Below are 13,080 nucleotides of genomic sequence, written 5' to 3'. Positions count from 1 at the left end.
CAGAGTTAGACAGTGAGAGAGAGATCTTCCTTCCGTTGGTTCACCCCCCAAATGGCTGCCACAGCTGGCGCGCTGTGCCGATCCAAAGCCAGGAACTAGGTACTTCCTCCTGGACTCACTCCAAAGAATTCTTGTCTAGTCCTTATCACTATTTTTTTTTTTTCTAGCTTAGGTCACGGATGCCTGGTTATGTGATACTGAGGCATATGGAGGGTAGGGAAAATATCTGACAGCCCCATTACCAAAAGAAATGTTTATTCTCCAGCAGGTACACACATATCCACCATCCCTGGTCCTTGGGCCATGTTAATCTGCATTCACACCTCAGCAGCACATCTCCCTTTTCTTGACCTAAGACTTTTTCTCCAAACCCAAGTAGTTTTACACTTGGCTCCATCAGAAATCCATGAGAAACCAGGACTCTAGGTTTCTTATATAGCCATGCAACAGAGGGCCGGCATTTGTGCTGTGTCCTTGGGGAAGGCAGTCCAGTGGTCTCCCTGCCTTGAGCAGGATAGCCAAGAATTAGTAATTCCAGGTGAGATTGTCTGACAGAACAGTCTAGACCAGGACCAAGGGCTCAGCTGCCAGGGCTCCCCAGCAGAAACCTGTAAGCAGGAAGAATGGTGGCAGTATTAGCGTGGGGCTTCTTCTAGTCCCTTCTCTCCCCAGACCTAGAAACTCACCACTCTCCCCTGGCTGCTACGGCCTCCTTGCGCACCAGTCTCTTCTTATCATCCAAGGGTTTGGCTAAGGCTCGGATCACCTGTGGTTTGTAGGGGAGCAGCTGTGAAGACAGAGAGATAAGCTTAGCCTTATTCAATCAAAGCAACTGGGTGTCACTTCTCTGTCTTTATACAATGAATGTTATGAGGAAAACCAAATGTGATTCCTTAGTGATGCAGAGGAACAACATGGTCATTCTATTATGAGACAGTCAGGATTTACTGGGTCCATTCTAGGCCCAAGGAACAAAGTTCTTGCCTATCTAAATGCATCTGTGGTAACATGGCTAATCCCACTTGACTAAGGCAAAAAAAAAAAAAAAGCTTTTCGGGCTCTCCTAAGACCTTGCCAAGCCAGGGAGGGATACATGAGGCGCTTACCACCGGGGTGGGCAGGCGAGTGAGAGCGTGCATGCACTGCAGAGCCGCGATCCGGACAGCCTGGAACACAACCACGAGGAAGGAGTGAGGGGAAATCGAGGAGAAGTGTAGCTGCCGGAGTTGCTGGGGCCCAACGCACCATGGAAGGGCTGGAGCTGAGGTTCAGAAACTTGGTGACGAGGGTATCAACATGAAGACTCATGACCTGGGGTGCTTCCAGCAGGAGAGGCTGAAGGCAGCTGAGCGTGGAGAGTTGGACCACACAGTCAGAGCAGGACAGGGCCTCCAGCAGCAAGGAGAGAAGCTAAGGAGCAATGGGAAGGGTACAGATGAGGATACTGTGCTGGCTGATTCTCTCTCCCCTGAGCCCCAGCTATGGGAAAACAGCTTTGTTGCCTGCTGCGAGGCTCCCACTGCAGGACTTACTGTGGGCAGCTCTGGCAACAGCACAGGCTTGGGCAGCCTGTTAAGGACATGGGACAGGCCCTTCAGGTAGTTTGGCTTCACATCTGTAAAATGAAAAAGTTGAGGGAAGAACCTGGGCTTAGACATTCAGCTTGAGAACTCAACTCCAATCTCTGACAAGGCTGGGCTATCAGCCTACAGAGACATGAGCTGGGAGGGGGGAAGCACTTGAGGTAGACGCACTCACCAAAGGAAAAAGTGGGACAAGAGTCAGGGTATTGTGCTTTCTCTGTAAACACTATAGCTCTAGGGAACCACTCAGGGCCTAACTTAAGTCAGGGGATGTGGCTGTGCAAAGAGGGCCTTTGAGATTCTCTTCACCTTGGGGAGCAGAATGGAAGCCCTGGACCAAAGCAGGCACGTTGTCTGTGAAGAACCGCTGGCGGAACATGATCCGCACCTCGGCGTGGCCAGCGCGAGTCAACACATCAGTACAGTCAGACATGAGCAGAGAAAAGCCATCGGCTGCTGCTGGGCCTAGTTCTGGATCACTCAGGAGGCCCATGAGCTGAAGAAAAGAGAATCTTTGAGGTACGTCAGGGAGGACAATGTTAAATACCAAAGTGGAAGATGCAAGTTATTTCTGGGAAGAATAAGATCAACAGCAAATTCTGTTTAGGTCCTAGGTTCTCCTGTTGCAAGAGGACTTACCCGGGTTGTAAGGCAGGAGCTGAGAGGATGGTATCTGAGCACTAGCGCCTTTGTTACCTGCAGAGAGAACACACAGTTAGGGCAGGACATTTGAACTCCCTCCCAGCACCCTGCGAGGCAGCTGCTTATGGCTCAGGGTCAAATAAGGGCATTATATTGAATGAGATGCAACTGCCTGGGTCTAGCCAGAGTCCATCCCGCCTCCTTACCCACAGCAGCAGTGTGAAGGCCTGTCTACGCGAGGGCCCAGAGCCCAGGCTCGCCTCCACTGTGTCCATAGCCAGCTGGAGGAATTCGTCCAGCTGCTGCCCTAAAAGGGAGGGAGGGAAAGCTGATGCACAGGCTACAGAGTTTTTCCTTTAACAATGAAAGATATAAATTTTTTAAATGCAGAGTCCCCAAGAAGCCATTAGAAAAAGAGAGCAGCATTTTGCCTGGACAAAATGATTGGATACCAGCAAATGCAAAGATGCTAGTATTCAAAAGGATTGTCTGCTTCCTAAAAAGCATTATCATAGTAGCTCCACCAGGATGGCCAATCTAGAGCATTTCTTCTCTCTCTTAGGTTCCATTATGCTTTGCCCACCCTGACTCTTGGTCATGACTCTCGACACAAGGGCTGTCCAAGGATAGTGCTTGAGCAGCTGATGTCATTAGCAAGCTCCTCTTTCAAGAGAATGAGAACAGAGCTTGAAGCTTTCATAGTAGACGATTCAGGAAGTCTCCTGGCCCAGTCTCATTGCAGTACCTGCAGGATGCTTGTTTAGGAGTCCTGCAAAACACTTGGCAGCAGCTGTGGAGGAGAAGGGGCAGCCGTGGCAACAGCTCAATTCCAACAGCTCCCGCATAAGTTGGTTCAGCTGAGGGATTTCCACCTGTAGAAAAGCTGGCCATGTAAAACAAACCCAGAGAACACTTGAACTCCAAGACCTACTCAGTAGAAAGTGGTAGCAGGAACCACAATGGACAAGATTTGACTTCTCTGGAGGGTCAACTACAAGATCAGCTCAGCCCATGGCAAATTTCAGCCCAGAGATCACCTAGGATCTACCTCTCCTTGGTGAGGGTTAAACCAGGGACCGGTCCAAATGTGCTCACTCACCTCTCGAGGCAAGGAGCAGACAAAGGCCATAAGCAGTGCAACCAGCCGCCTTTGCTCCACAGAGCCATCCTAGAAAGGAAGAGTAGCCCCATCAGGCCTGTCCTGCCAGCAGAGGGCTTGTCTGACCTTATACCCAGCCTAGATTAGCCTAGGAGGGTTAAGTTTGAAAGATCTAAGTTCCAAGATTCTCCCCGATCTAACCCATCAGACTCACGTGGAATGGCTGGAATCTGCTTGGAAAGCTGTTTTCAGGCAGAAAGGAGGTGTTGCCATCCAAGAAGAGGGGTACAATGCAGGTAACACTCTGGGCAGCTAATCTGGGGTAGAATACTAGGTATTATCAAGGAGCCAGGATTGGAACACAGCCCTCCCCTCCACAGCAGTGCTTTTCAACCTGAGTGGGAGTCACATTAGGGCCGCTGAGCCAGTGATCACTTGCGTATTCCACAAATGTAGCTCATAGTATGTGCCAGGGACCACTCCTATACTAGACCCTGTTGATAAAGCAGTGAACTGAACAGATCTAATTCCTCTTACAGCTTCTAATCTAGTAAGAACTCAATGTAGTTTTAAAAATCCACAGCTGATTTTTAGGCACATCCACTGCTAAGAACCACTGGCCCATGGCTTACCACCCCCATGGTCCATTTTGATTTGTTAGCACAACTCGCAGAACAAGTAACTGCCTTCACATTTAAATGCCTGTTAAAGGACAGATGACCTTGCTAGTGCTTCTTCCCAGGAATGCCATCCTCCCTGGGTTCAAGCTGTGTTTAGGATTACACTCACTCAGGGTTCAGGTGGGTGGTGGCAGTGCCAATAACAGACACCATAGCGACCAACACCTCATCCTCCAGCAGCACTTTTCTCAGGACAGAGGGCTCCTTCTCTGCAAAACCAAACCAACACAACACATGTAACACAGAATCCTGTGGTGATAACTGTGGTTCAGAGACCCAAATTATTAGGTCCTGTCATCCTGATTTGGGCTCAACTCTAGCCAGAAGAGCAGTCTTCTTTTTTCTTTAAAATATTTATTTATTTATTTGAAAGTCAGAGTTACATAGAGAAGGAGAGGCACAAAGAGAGGTCTTCCATCCACTGGTTCACTCCCCAACTGGCCGTAACTGCCGGAGCTGCACCAACCCAAAGCCAGGAGCTTCTTCTGGGTCTCCCATGCAGGTACAGAGGCCCAAGGATTTGGGCCATCTTCTACTACTTTTCCAGGCCACAGCAGAGAGCTGGATTGGAAGTGGAGCAGCTGGGACTTGAACTGCCACCCATATGCAGGCAGTGGCTTTACCCGCTACACTACAGCGTCGGCCCCAAGAACAGCAGTATTAATGTGCCCCTGGTAGTCCTGAGAACCAGCAAGACAAGACACCAGAAGCAGAAGTGACCTGACTGAGGGCCAGATAGAGTTTTTGAGAACACTGAACACAGTCCTTAGATTAGGCAGCCAGGGAAAATAGAGTAAATCTGTTCCGAACATCAGAAACAATACTGTTAGTGGCAGCGCTTGGGATGCCTGCATCCTATACTGGAGTGCTTGGGTTCGAGTTGCAGGTCTGCTCCTGATTCCAGCTTCCTACTAATATGCATGCTGAGAGGCAGTGGTTGGGTCCCTGCTATCCATGTGGGAGACCTGGATTGAATACCTGATTCCTGGCTTCAGCCTGGCCAGCCCCAGCTGTTGCAGACAGTTGGGAGAGTGAACTAGCAGATGGGAGATCTCTACCTGTCTATCTCTCAAATAAATAATTTTTTTTAAACAAACTAGTAGTACTGTTAGTCTTTTGCAATTTAACAATAACATGGGTTTACCTTTATGGGTTCTTTTTATAGCAACCACCACACAGAACACTTACTGTGTGGCCAGGCACTACACACGATCTTATTTAATCTTTACTAACTACTCTGTGATGCACATATTACTCTAGCCTCGTAAGTGGGAAAGTGAAGCTTAGAAAGGCGGAGTTATCTTCAGTTGAGTTAGCAAATGGCAGAACTGAGAATAAACCCCAACTAGGTCCACTTGACTCCAGAGCCCAATTCTAACTAAACTAATTACGTTGCAATTAAAGGGAAACACAGTGTGCATCCTTTTGGATAATGCTAACACTAGTGGATTCTGGGTTTTTGCCATTGGTCAGGTTGGAATCCTTTGCTCTCAAATGGGATCTCACCCTGATAATAAGGGATTCAGAATGGGCCTCTGGTGGTATAAAACACAGTACTACTGATGCCCAGTGGGTTGCAGTGCTGCTTAATACCAGTGAAAGGCAGAAATTCCAGAGGATGGGAGGGAAGACAGGTGGAGAGTTACCTGGCATGGAAGCCTGCACAGCCAGGGCAAGCAGGCAAGGGATAGCTGTCTGGTGGAAATACCAGCAGCTCTCAGGGTCCTGCTGGCATTTTTCTGCCACCTGCTGGAGGCTCTGACAGATGGCAATAACTTCATTTGATCCTGCAACCATATTTCCTGTAGTGAAAAAGTCAATGTTCTTATATACGGTTTGCTTAAAAGCACTTACAGGAAATGAGAAAAATAATCAAAGATGAATGGAGAGACCAAGAAGATCTCATTAAACAGTTGAGTCATTTTACTTTCTTGGTTACTCTTCATCTATTCAGCAATAGAAGCATTCACATGCACATTCTCCTTTATTTTTCTTCACAACTCTAGAAGTATCATTTCTTCCACTTTAGAAAGGAGGACATGGAGGTCCAATAAAATATCAGTGGATTTTCCAGGGTTGTAGTAAGTGTAGAGTCCAGAATCAAACAAGTGTTCTTTCTACTATGTAACAGCTGCTGAATCAAGTGCTGTGGAACTGGATCTACCATGAGGGCCAGGCATACAGAGCAGGGAGCTTAGGTTAGTGAGGACCATGGTGACCACGCATAGGTTCCCAGGAGCAACAACTATTTTAACTTTTGCCTGGGAGGAATGCTTCTCAAACTGGAGGGCACTTATACGTTAGCTGGAGATCTGTCAAATGCAGATTCTGATCAGGGAGGGCCTGCCCTTCTGCATTTCTAACAGGCTTCCAGATGAATCTCACACTGCTGGCTGACCAAATGTTGAGTACCACGGCCTTAACAGTGATGCTTTTCAATTCTGACCTCACAGGAAGATCACCTGGTCATTCACCAGTTATGGTTCCTAAGTCCCATTCCTTCTCAGAGACTGGCCCAACTTCACTTGAGGCCTTGGCATCAAGTGGTTTTTTTTTTTTCTTCAGTTTATCTAGTAAGAACCAGATCAGGTTTATTTATTTATTTATTTTTTTTGACAGGCAGAGTGGACAGTGAGAGAGAGAGACAGAGAGAAAGGTCTTCCTTTGCCGTTGGTTCACCCTCCAATGGCCGCCGCGGCCGGCGCGCTGCGGCCGGCGCACCGCGCTGATCCGATGGCAGGAGCCAGGAGCCAGGTGCTTTTCCTGGTCTCCCATGGGGTGCAGGGCCCAAGCACCTGGGCCATCCTCCACTGCACTCCCTGGCCACAGCAGAGGGCTGGCCTGGAAGAGGGGCAACCGGGACAGAATCCGGCGCCCCGACCGGGACTAGAACCCGGTGTGCCGGCGCCGCTAGGCGGAGGATTAGCCTAGTGAGCCGCGGCGCCGGCCCAGATCAGGTTTATTTTTTTAAAGTTGACCATTCCACTCTTTACCTACAGCTACAATTAGAACCACTGTCTTAGAGCCATCAGCTTCAAACCTGGCTATAGCTTTCCAATTGGCCTAGATCCTTGCTTATTATTCCTGGGAGGTTACCTTTGTTCATCTGGCAGAGATGCTGCAACAGCAGAGGCAGTGTCTCCTTGACAATGCTGGGATGTGTTGAAACAGCTGACAGAGCTTGCAGACAGCGCAGATGCCGGCAGGGCTTGGTGGGCCCATCCCCTCTAGCCAAGTCTGACTCCCCTGAAAGCAACCAGAAGATAAGGCTGCATTGTGATTGCAAACCTGAGGGCTTCTGGAGCCTTGGTGGGAAGGGGTGGGCAAACAAAGCTTAGTGACACATACCTACGTGTAGCTCCTCAGCAAGCTTAGGTACTAGGTGGCTGCTGAAGGCCACAGGGTAGAGTGTGGCCAGGGCTCCTGATGCTTCCAGTGCTGCCACCCTGCTCGGGGCACAGAGCAGATGAGTGTTAGCTGAGCCTTGGCCACCATTCTCTTGCCTAGTCCTGCCGTAGGCAGATTCAGGAGTGTGGGCTCCCAAGGCAACCTTGCTAAAGAGCAAGACTCAAGTACCTAGAGCTCTGAGTTGGACAGGGCTTCTTAATGCCCAAGAAAATAGAGAACAGTCCCACATCTCTCCAACCAGTTAGCAGCCAGAGCCAAACAGCCCACCTTCCTTAAGGAGAGACAAGGGTCAGAAGCACAGAGCCCTGGTCCTTGCTGGATTTGTTGGTGCCAACACAGAGGCAGGGAATAACTTGCTCTATCTCACTGCTTTAGATTCTCACCAACTCTGGGAATCCTCCTCCAGGAAACTCAGTCTGTACAGGTGACCCACTGCCAGCTCCAAGTCCTCAGAAGATAGGAGATCTATAGTTGGAAGGAACATGAATCCCACTTTTCTTCCCCTGCAGCCACCAGAACCCTTCCCAAAATCCCTTTAGAAATCCAAAATCATTCAGAGTTGCAGTCAGAATAGGGAATTGAGACTGCTCTTAAGACAGAAAATCGCAAGCAAGGGACCAATACACTTATCATCTTCTTTCCGTTAGAATGTACCTGGCTGGGCACCCAAGACTGTGAGTGCACGGATGCCAACAAGCTGAAGCTGAGTGCTGGGGTCTGATAGGGCCATGAATACCAGTGAGCACAGCTGGTCCTTGAAAGCACTCAGAGGCCTTTCATCTAGGGAGAGACAGAGGACAAGTTATATGGGATATGAGGAAGCCCTTATATCCCATACCCCTCCATCAGCAGCGAGGCAAATAAAACTTGGGCCAGGCTTAAAGATCCTAATCCTTTGAGTGTCCAGGAAACACACTGAAATAAACACACATCTCTGATCCATTAAGTGTTGTCCGTGCTTCAACCTCAGATCAGCAGGCCCACTGTTCTAGACCACTCTGTAGCATGCTGCCTTGCTATCCTTTACAGGCAACAGTGCTCACCAGGACACCACAGCTTGGGGGGTGATCTCACCTTTGTCTTCATAGCTCCATTTCTGCTGCAGCTTCAAGAAACCCAGGATCATTTCCAGGATTGTCCGCCTCTGGTTGCTCTGTAATGTTTCATGAAGTACTGTAGTCAAAGAACGTTTTTTGGTAAAGGATTTCAATGCTGCTAATCCGGAAGTAGGGAGAAGTAGCCTTTAATCAAAGAGTGAGTCAGGGAAAGAGTGAACAAATGAACCAGGATCAGGGAATTAAGAGCAAAACTCAAGATCTACTGTCTGGCCCAAGCAAACTTAAGGCTCTCCTGGAAAAAGGGATCCTAGTATTGTGGTGCTGTCACTCCCCGTGACACCTGATCCCCTTACCTGACTGTGCTTGTGGAACTGTTCCAGCAGTAAAGGCAGAATGTTGCTGGTGATGTGGTCACAGGCCCGCGCAGATGCACCTGCAGCTGCCTGCAACAGTTTGGCACTAGGCCACACCAATTTCATGTCCGGTTCACAGAGATGATGCCTGCAGTCTAGAGAGGCAGCAATCACAGACCTGTGAAGTAGGTCTAATATTGTCTGATTCCCCTAAAGGCCACAGTTTGAAGACTGATACTTGGGATAATTTGCTAGCAGTTGCCACTTAGATTATTTTCAGTTCAAAGGAGGACTGCAGCCCCCATATCATCGAACGTTTGGGAGCCACACATGAAAAGTCACTGGCCCCTAAGGAACATTAACTCTACTGTGGTCACTCCCCTCTCTGGCTGTCATGGCCCCGTTACCCTGTAGAATGTTGCTAAGGAAGGAGTCAAGGAGGTCCTCAGCATCAGCCCTCAGCACAGAGCGAGACAAACACGCAGTCAGGGAGTGGAGGGCCGCCAGGCCCTCTGCCTCCACCCGCTCACTTGCCGTCTGGAACACCTGTCAGGGAGGGATCCCATGGCTACTAAGATGACCTTGTACCAGGTGAGACCCCACCCATCCTATACCTATTTCCTTGGGGTGGGGCATGGGGTAGGGCTTTAGCGCATACCAAAAGAAATTAACATCCAGACTGAGGGTCTTTTCAAACTGGTATATTTTCACCAAGTCCTTAGTCCCAAGAAGATATACTTTTTGAAACAGAGAATGACACCTCTCAGCAGTGACTGTTGGAATCCCTTTTCCTAAGTCTTCTCTTCCCTTCTACTCAGCACAGTGCCAGAGGCACCATGACCTATGCTTCATGCCACAGAAGGGCAGGAAGTGGGCATTGTGCAAAGGTGGTGAAGTGCTTTCCCCAAGCAGCTGACCCTCACACTGGAACACTGCCCTTTGTCATTCAATTAGAAGCATGTCCCTTTGCTTACTGAATAACCAGGCCTACGCAGGACCTTGGCCCTGGAGACAACAAAGGGAAAAGGACAGGGTGCATTATTTCCCCTCATGCCTGACAACTGGGAATTAACAGAAGTGCGATTATTTAAGTAATACCTCTCTGCGGATAGAAGCCCAAAGGCTGGGGAGGAAGTCCTTCAGTTCCTTCTGTCCATACACAGCACAGCAAGCATTCTGCCAAGGGAAGCACAGGTATAAGCTGGCTACACACACAGACATGGTATATATGCAGGTACCTCAGTGCAGTGGCACCTGCAGGAGTTTGGCTCTCAGCAGAAAAACCAGCAGGACATCATCACAGTGCTACCCAGGGTACAGGAAAGCAGTTTAACCTGAATGATGAAAAGCTAAGAAGGAAGCCCTGTCAGCCTTTGCTTCGTTGCCATTCAGTTACAACAGGGCAATACTATGTGCAGCTGGAGACTTTAGCTCAACACATAGACCTAAATCGTGGGTAATCTTCCTGAGGCCCATGAACCATTTCCTGGCTGTCTGAGAATCTATATCCATAGAACTCTTTTTTTTTTTTTTTTTTTTTTTTTGACAGGCAGAGTGGACAGTGAGAGAGAGAGAGAGACAGAGAGAAAGGTCTTCCTTTTGCCGTTGGTTCACCCTCCAATGGCCACCATAGCCGGTGCGCTGTGGCCGGCGCATCGCGCTGATCCGAAGCCAGGAGCCAGGTGCTTCTCCTGGTCTCCCATGGGGTGCAGGGCTCAAGCACCTGGGCCATCCTCCACTGCACTCCTGGGCCACAGCAGAGAGCTGGCCTGGAAGAGGGGCAACCAGGACAGAATCCGGCGCCTCAACTGGGACTAGAACCCGGTATGCCGGTACCACAGGCAGAGGATTAGCCTATTGAGCCGCGGCGCCGGCCCACAGAACTCTTAACTTGTTGAAAGGCAGCTGGATCCTCCAAGGAGAAAAATTACTTACCAGAGTCTGCAGAGAATCCAGCTTGGCACTGAGAATCTCAGAATCCACCTTCTCAATTAGCAGGGGCAGCAGGAACTGTGAGAGAGAAGTTGAGCCTGAGAGGTAGTGTCACAGTCATATCAAGGAGCTAAACTCCAGTCAGGAATTGTGTCTGTGCCAGAGCACCAGACACCAAAAAATGAGCAAGACAGCAAAGGTACAAAATTTCAAAAAGATTACTATCTTAAAGGAAGAGAAGATAAGTTTTCTATACCAAAGGCCTAAAGATACCTTCCACACAACACACTCGCAGGATGTCACATTCTAAAACATTACCAGATCTTTTGTTTACCCCCATGCTTTCACTGTTCTTTCTTAGAAAAACTTTTACTGTTCTTTCTTCTATGTGCATGGGTTAAATACCCTCACCCCGCCTAAACCCACCTCAGCAAATCGTGATGTAGAAGCCAGCACAGCTCGAAGACTCAGGATGAGATCCTCTCTCTGGATTCCATGGGGATCATTAGGTGGCTGGAAAAGAGAAGGGCCATGGGTTTGTATAACTCTTCAGAACACTCCTGGGCACAGACTTGAATCTGCCTACTCTAGCTCACACCAAACTCTGTCTTCTCCGAATAACTACAGTACTACTCATTTTGGTATCTTAACTTCATAGTGCTCCTTAAATGTTCCAATCTCCAAAGGCAGGGGCCATGTTTTATAATCCTATAGTGCCCAGCACTGAGTACAATGGTTAAGGAGCTTAAGGAGGTCCTCAAATACATGCTGACTTGAAACCTTCCACTGATGTCAAATACTTCTCCATGCGCCTGTTTCCTGCAATGTAGATTCACAGGGGCAGTGATTGTTGTTCACCTGGACCCTCAGTGCCTAGAACCGGGCCTAGCATATGGCAGATACTCAACTAGTATTTGAATGAATGCAGGATGGTGTTTACTTACAGGGGTGAAATCAACAGGGAAATAGCAAGAAGTCACTTCAAACAACTCCTCCACAAAGGGTCCTGTAGCAACAGAGAATGAGGCTGACTGTCTAGCTTCATTTATTTGACAAACCCTAATCACCTAATTCACATCTACCAAGACATACCCAGGCTATAGTCCCTGGAGATGAGGTCATGGACGATACGGAAGGCCACCAGAAGATTACGGGGATCTTTTTCCCCATCCATCACCTGGATGAAGCCAAAGGTGAAGTCAGCTCCTAGGCCCTTTAGCTCTGGGAAGGAGAGAACAAGGTCACTACTGTTTCATGAGATAGGAAGCTTGGGGTTTCTCCGGGCTTGTGCTGTCCCTCTGCTACCACTGCCTCTCCTCTCTTGCCTTTCAGAGCAGATCCTTTTTGTTTTCCTAGTCCAAAAGAAGTACTTGGCTAGATGTGTAACGATGCACACACTGTTACAGAGGCAGGAGTTTAAAACAGTGCCTCAAACTAACTCTACTCTGCCTTCATTTCACCAGGGAGAGAGTGGTTCTCTAGTTTCTCTTTATCATTCTCTTGAAATCTCGGCTCTTCCATATAAACCCTAGACTAAAATGAGTTCCATTAATGGGGGAAAAGTATGACATGCTTGCTTTTGAGGTTTTCCAGAGAGCCCTGCCTCTTACCTTCTTCCCGGATTTGCATGAAGTTGGTGATGATGCTATAGACTGTGTGTCGGTCCACCTGTGGCAAGGACTTGGGGTGGGGACGGGGAAGTAGGTGAAAAACATGTTCAAGGAATATTTCAACTAACACAACTACTTTCTGCTTCACAGTCTCTAAGTATAAGGTCAACCTAACAGGAACTATAGACCTAGGGTATGGCTATTGCCTCAGCACTACGGTGGTGGTGCCAATAACCCAAACCCGTCTGAGGTTTGCCTTACTTTCTCTAAGTGCAAGACAAATGGCACACAGCCATCTCCATAGCTGGTGGCAAGGAATAAAGCATAAATATGGCCACAAGGCCTACAAGAGTTCACAACTTGGAGGGTAACACTTTCTGCCTTCTAATTCTAGTATATCAATGGGTTGGAGACAGAGAATATGAAGACGATTGTTAATCACTCACTTGTACGTGTACCTCTTGGAAGATGGCCTTAAGCACAGAGACGGCCAGCCCTGGGGGCAGGGTTACACACAGGCTCTGGAGGAGAAGGGAAGATAAATGAGCATGGCTTTCAAGACAAAGCTCTACAGTAGGCTTCACTAGCTACAGTGGGGAGCACAGCATCCTGGGTAACGAGGAAATGCTAATAGTGAGGGAGTTTCTCAAGCTGATTGGTCCTGTGCAGCTCCTTCCAGTTTGCTCTGAATTGCAGTGGCTCAAATGATAAAAAG

The 13,080-nt window shown here is 48.6% G+C and overlaps 1 protein-coding gene across 3 annotated transcripts in view; it reads right to left on the bottom strand.

Annotated features, from left to right (window-relative positions):
* Nucleotides 1-238: 238 nt before the first annotated feature.
* The window catches only part of MMS19 (MMS19 homolog, cytosolic iron-sulfur assembly component), a 31,978-nt gene continuing 19,136 nt past the window's right edge, over nucleotides 239-13,080 (bottom strand). The window contains exons 5-31 of one of the 3 annotated variants that reach the window (XM_008270296.4): nucleotides 12,812-12,886; nucleotides 12,366-12,435; nucleotides 11,848-11,976; nucleotides 11,700-11,761; nucleotides 11,182-11,268; nucleotides 10,759-10,833; nucleotides 9,922-9,999; nucleotides 9,231-9,369; nucleotides 8,824-8,978; nucleotides 8,487-8,565; nucleotides 8,067-8,192; nucleotides 7,796-7,877; nucleotides 7,353-7,450; nucleotides 7,101-7,250; nucleotides 5,651-5,806; nucleotides 4,114-4,213; nucleotides 3,539-3,641; nucleotides 3,325-3,393; nucleotides 2,971-3,097; nucleotides 2,432-2,532; nucleotides 2,223-2,279; nucleotides 1,893-2,079; nucleotides 1,533-1,615; nucleotides 1,246-1,410; nucleotides 1,107-1,166; nucleotides 687-787; nucleotides 239-608 (exon numbers count right to left, since the gene is read on the bottom strand). In XM_008270296.4, coding sequence (XP_008268518.1) covers nucleotides 581-608; nucleotides 687-787; nucleotides 1,107-1,166; nucleotides 1,246-1,410; nucleotides 1,533-1,615; nucleotides 1,893-2,079; nucleotides 2,223-2,279; nucleotides 2,432-2,532; nucleotides 2,971-3,097; nucleotides 3,325-3,393; nucleotides 3,539-3,641; nucleotides 4,114-4,213; nucleotides 5,651-5,806; nucleotides 7,101-7,250; nucleotides 7,353-7,450; nucleotides 7,796-7,877; nucleotides 8,067-8,192; nucleotides 8,487-8,565; nucleotides 8,824-8,978; nucleotides 9,231-9,369; nucleotides 9,922-9,999; nucleotides 10,759-10,833; nucleotides 11,182-11,268; nucleotides 11,700-11,761; nucleotides 11,848-11,976; nucleotides 12,366-12,435; nucleotides 12,812-12,886 — 2,742 coding nt within the window. In that variant the 3' untranslated portion in view covers nucleotides 239-580. The remainder of the gene's footprint in view (nucleotides 609-686; nucleotides 788-1,106; nucleotides 1,167-1,245; nucleotides 1,411-1,532; nucleotides 1,616-1,892; nucleotides 2,080-2,222; nucleotides 2,280-2,431; nucleotides 2,533-2,970; nucleotides 3,098-3,324; nucleotides 3,394-3,538; nucleotides 3,642-4,113; nucleotides 4,214-5,650; nucleotides 5,807-7,100; nucleotides 7,251-7,352; nucleotides 7,451-7,795; nucleotides 7,878-8,066; nucleotides 8,193-8,486; nucleotides 8,566-8,823; nucleotides 8,979-9,230; nucleotides 9,370-9,921; nucleotides 10,000-10,758; nucleotides 10,834-11,181; nucleotides 11,269-11,699; nucleotides 11,762-11,847; nucleotides 11,977-12,365; nucleotides 12,436-12,811; nucleotides 12,887-13,080) is intronic. The other 2 variants (XM_051824031.2, XM_070057430.1) reach the window with 2 other exon arrangements.

Source organism: Oryctolagus cuniculus, chromosome 15 (assembly GCF_964237555.1).
Source record: "Oryctolagus cuniculus chromosome 15, mOryCun1.1, whole genome shotgun sequence".
NCBI lineage: Eukaryota > Metazoa > Chordata > Mammalia > Lagomorpha > Leporidae > Oryctolagus > Oryctolagus cuniculus.
This window is presented reverse-complemented; position numbering and strand designations above follow the sequence as displayed.